We start from the raw sequence: 3,321 nt of genomic DNA on the forward strand, positions 1-3,321 counted from the left end.
GTTCCCAGACGAGTGCTGACTCAGTGGGAGAGATCAGGGTCAGCGTCGCCTCACAAACCGGTGCTGCGTTCAAAGACGTCATGAATGTGCTTCTTCTCCTCGACATGATCCGCCGGGTTATTACTGGAGAAACCCCCCCCTCAGTCTGCTTAATCACATTTACGTCAGAACCAGAATCAGGTTTTGTAAATAGGAAATATTTCTGAGTGAGAGGAATGAAAACGTATTTTTATCAAATGTTTCTGTATGAAAGCTAGTTATTATATTACAATTTAACTAAAAGCAGTGTTGGAGCTGGTTAGGTTTGTTAAACGAATCAGAAAATGGTGAAATGAACGAGTTAAGAGGATCAATCTAAAAGTTTTATCCTCAGGAGCAGACAGTCTTATATGTACATGGTGCCCCCTAGTGCTGGAAAAATAAAACATTTGAATACTAAAATTATTTATCCGTTTACGTCCTTTTGGCTGATTTATTTGTTCGGCTGTGTGCACTGGTTCTCTCTGCACAAAGACAGAAACATTAAGCTATTTAAATTCAATAGAAAGAACTTTAATTTAACAAACAATTTTCAAACACGTAATTTAAATAGACTTAAATACAGTAAAGCAAATGATCAGTAGACACATAAAATGTACTTTGAATACTTCAGTTAAAACTTCAAACTAATAATAATAAAAAAAAAATGTGCAAATGTACTTTGTGACTAACAGAAAATGACAATAAATGATTGATGCAGATTTTCTTTTTGTCTCTTCACCACTTGCAGACTAAAATAGAATAATGTGAGCACAATTCAGGAGTTTATGAAATGTGAAACATTGCAAGTTCTGTTTTTCAGTGGAGACCTGGAGATCATTTCCACTTTTAAACAACCCAGTTCTGCAGTTTTTGGCATTGTTCCTATCAATTATAATCACCGGAGAAATGATCTGCTGGACTTTGTAAGAACGTCACAAATTTGATCAATGACTTCATGGAGGTGCAGTATTATTGTAACTGACAGAAATGATGGACAAAGCTACAGTAATAGATTGTTAGTTGGTAGCTTCTGTGTCAGTTTTCTGAGGCTTTGTGACTCAAAGAAGGAGGGAGGGACTCTGGAGGAACAACAGTCTTGCTTTAAGTGCTTACAGTCGGTCAGGACTTCGGTTTGTGGTTCTAACATAACAATGCTCATAACAGTGACTCCTGTCAGCAGTGCAGTTGAGGCAGTGGTGCATCATGTCTTTTTTAAGAGTCTGATCTCCATCTTTAGGTAGGTTTTGAGGTTCTCGTCGAGGACGTTCTCCTCGATAGCGGCAAGCGCTCGGTCGCCGCCATCGTGATAATACGCCAGCAGCTGCTCAGCGTGTTCGATCCAGACACAGTTGTGGCAGCCGCTCATACAGCAGTGGGTTGGAGCAGGCGGAGGACCCTGATCAGGGGACCAATCAGACGAACTGTGGCTTTGTTGTGTGTCGGCACACTCAGAGGAGTCAGGCAGTGTTCGAGGAGGTGAATCTGGTCCAGTTGTTAAGTGGCGAATGATCCCACTGTGAAGGCAACTCTTCCATGACTGCCGAGGACAACGACAGAACTGATAAAGTCTCGAGTGTAACAGGGAGAGGACACACAGCTGAAACACAACAGAACAACACTGTGCTTAGTCATAATTAGAGTCTATTGATCTGTATTGTATTTGTGAAGTTGTGTAGTCTGTGAAGCACCAAAGAACAGCATAGAAATGCTCAACAATCTGGAAAAAAAGGAAATATTGCAATGTTTTTGTCAAAATCATTCAGCTCGAGCTGCGACTAAAATGCACACTATGATAGATGACTTGCATATATACAGGTCACTACACAATAAAACTATCCTGTGCTGAATAGGTAACACACTCCTAACCCCAGTTTATGCCTGACTTGAGATAATTATTACAACTGAGATGTTGACAATGTTCTTTAAATCCCCGTGGGAATGTCTTAACTTTAAACCTGACGATTACTCCCAATCTGAACATCGTCATCTTCATTTGAGTAATGTGGGTAAATTATGATTTATATGTTTATTGTTAAGCAGAGCTGCAACAATTCATCAATTAGTTGTCAACTATTAAATTCATTTGCAACTATTTTTATAATGGATTCATCAGTTTGTGTAAACTTTAAAGAAAAAAAAGTCAAAATTCTCAGATTGCAGCTTCTTAAATATGAACATTCTTCGATTTTCTGACATTTTAAAGCCCGACCAACTAACTTAGTAATCGAGAAAATAATTGACAGTTTAATCAACAATGAAAACAATCGTTAATTGTTTCCCTGCTTTCAGGAAACACCCTAAACAAACCTTGGTAACTTCTCAACTACATTGTGGAGTGTTGAATTAGACAGAACCTATCTTTTCTGTCGTATTTTCAAAGTGTAGAAGTTTTTAATTATTTAACGTAATTGTGACTGTCTTGCCTGTAGGTTTCAGTAAATGTCTCGGTAAGCTTCCTCTCTCTCTCCTGCACCTGTTAGGAAGAGTCCATTTCAAGTATATCTGAGAACATGTCGGTTTAAAGTACGTCTGTGTAGCGTTGCTCTTGGGGTTGACACACATCTCCCTATTACAGTAATATAGATATTAGAAGGTATTACTGTAACTAATAATAAACAGGGGTGAAAACCAAAGGTTAGGTCAAGCTAGGTAGCTTCGCGACCGTTAGCTTAGCCACCAACCTTCTGTAAAGACGCCGACGACCGCACGGCATTAACACCCAAACACAGCATCGTCGGAGCGAACAGGACGCTTCGTTATGTGTCCGTATGGTTCATTTTCTGAAAACTAAAGTTTAAATGAAGCTGTTGCCTCCTGGAGTCTCAATATCCTCCGTTCTAGCGGTCTTGCTAGCTAGTTGCGTCACTTCATATCTTCCGCATAGACGCTTGTGCGTTGGTCGTAAACAAACACATTGATTGGCCGAGAGAAGATAATACAACCAATCAAATAGGAGCGGTGCAAACTTTGAGCCAATAGAAAGCCTAGAATAGCTTGTGGGCGGGCTATAACACAGACCTGCACTTCCCACCTCTGGTCAGCAAATGTCAGCATTTTACATGTATTTCTGATGTAAAGATGCAAAAGAAACATAATTTTAATGACACATATTAAATATCTGCATTATAGGGTCAAAAACACGAGTGTCATTTTGAATATTGCAACACACAGTGTTCAATAATAGTGTATTTAATATTATTTATGCTCAATAATGGAACAAGACTGCATATAAATTGCATTTATTTAAGTAAAAACAGTAAATACTGACTATTTTTCGAGTTACTGCAACAATAAAATCTA

The 3,321-nt window shown here is 38.8% G+C and overlaps 1 protein-coding gene across 2 annotated transcripts; it reads right to left on the reverse strand.

The window, feature by feature from the left end:
• Positions 1–530: 530 nt before the first annotated feature.
• On the reverse strand, positions 531–2,906 carry oxld1 (oxidoreductase-like domain containing 1). Of its 2 annotated transcripts, none has more exons than XM_008296131.1 (2): positions 2,703–2,906; positions 531–1,558 (listed from the first exon to the last, which is right to left on the reverse strand). In XM_008296131.1, the coding sequence occupies exons 1-2, from the start codon at positions 2,751–2,753 to the stop codon at positions 1,223–1,225; spliced, it is 387 nt and encodes a 128-aa protein (XP_008294353.1). In that variant the 5' UTR covers positions 2,754–2,906; the 3' UTR covers positions 531–1,222. The 2 variants fall into 2 exon arrangements, with proteins under 2 accessions (XP_008294353.1, XP_008294352.1); XM_008296130.1 differs by having other exon boundaries at positions 531–1,618.
• Positions 2,907–3,321: the final 415 nt, after the last annotated feature.

Source organism: Stegastes partitus, unplaced genomic scaffold (genome assembly GCF_000690725.1).
Source record: "Stegastes partitus isolate 25-593 unplaced genomic scaffold, Stegastes_partitus-1.0.2 Scaffold1102, whole genome shotgun sequence".
In the NCBI taxonomy this organism is placed as follows: domain Eukaryota; kingdom Metazoa; phylum Chordata; class Actinopteri; family Pomacentridae; genus Stegastes; species Stegastes partitus.

Bases quoted from the DNA above. Each gene is read 5' to 3' on its own strand.
- oxld1 (XM_008296130.1), bottom strand. From the start codon at position 2,753: ATGCTGTGTTTGGGTGTTAATGCCGTGCGGTCGTCGGCGTCTTTACAG. The intron at 1,619-2,702 runs GTTGGTGGCTAA...GTTGTGTTTCAG, and splicing joins CGTCGGCGTCTTTACAGAAG to CTGTGTGTCCTCTCCCTGTT.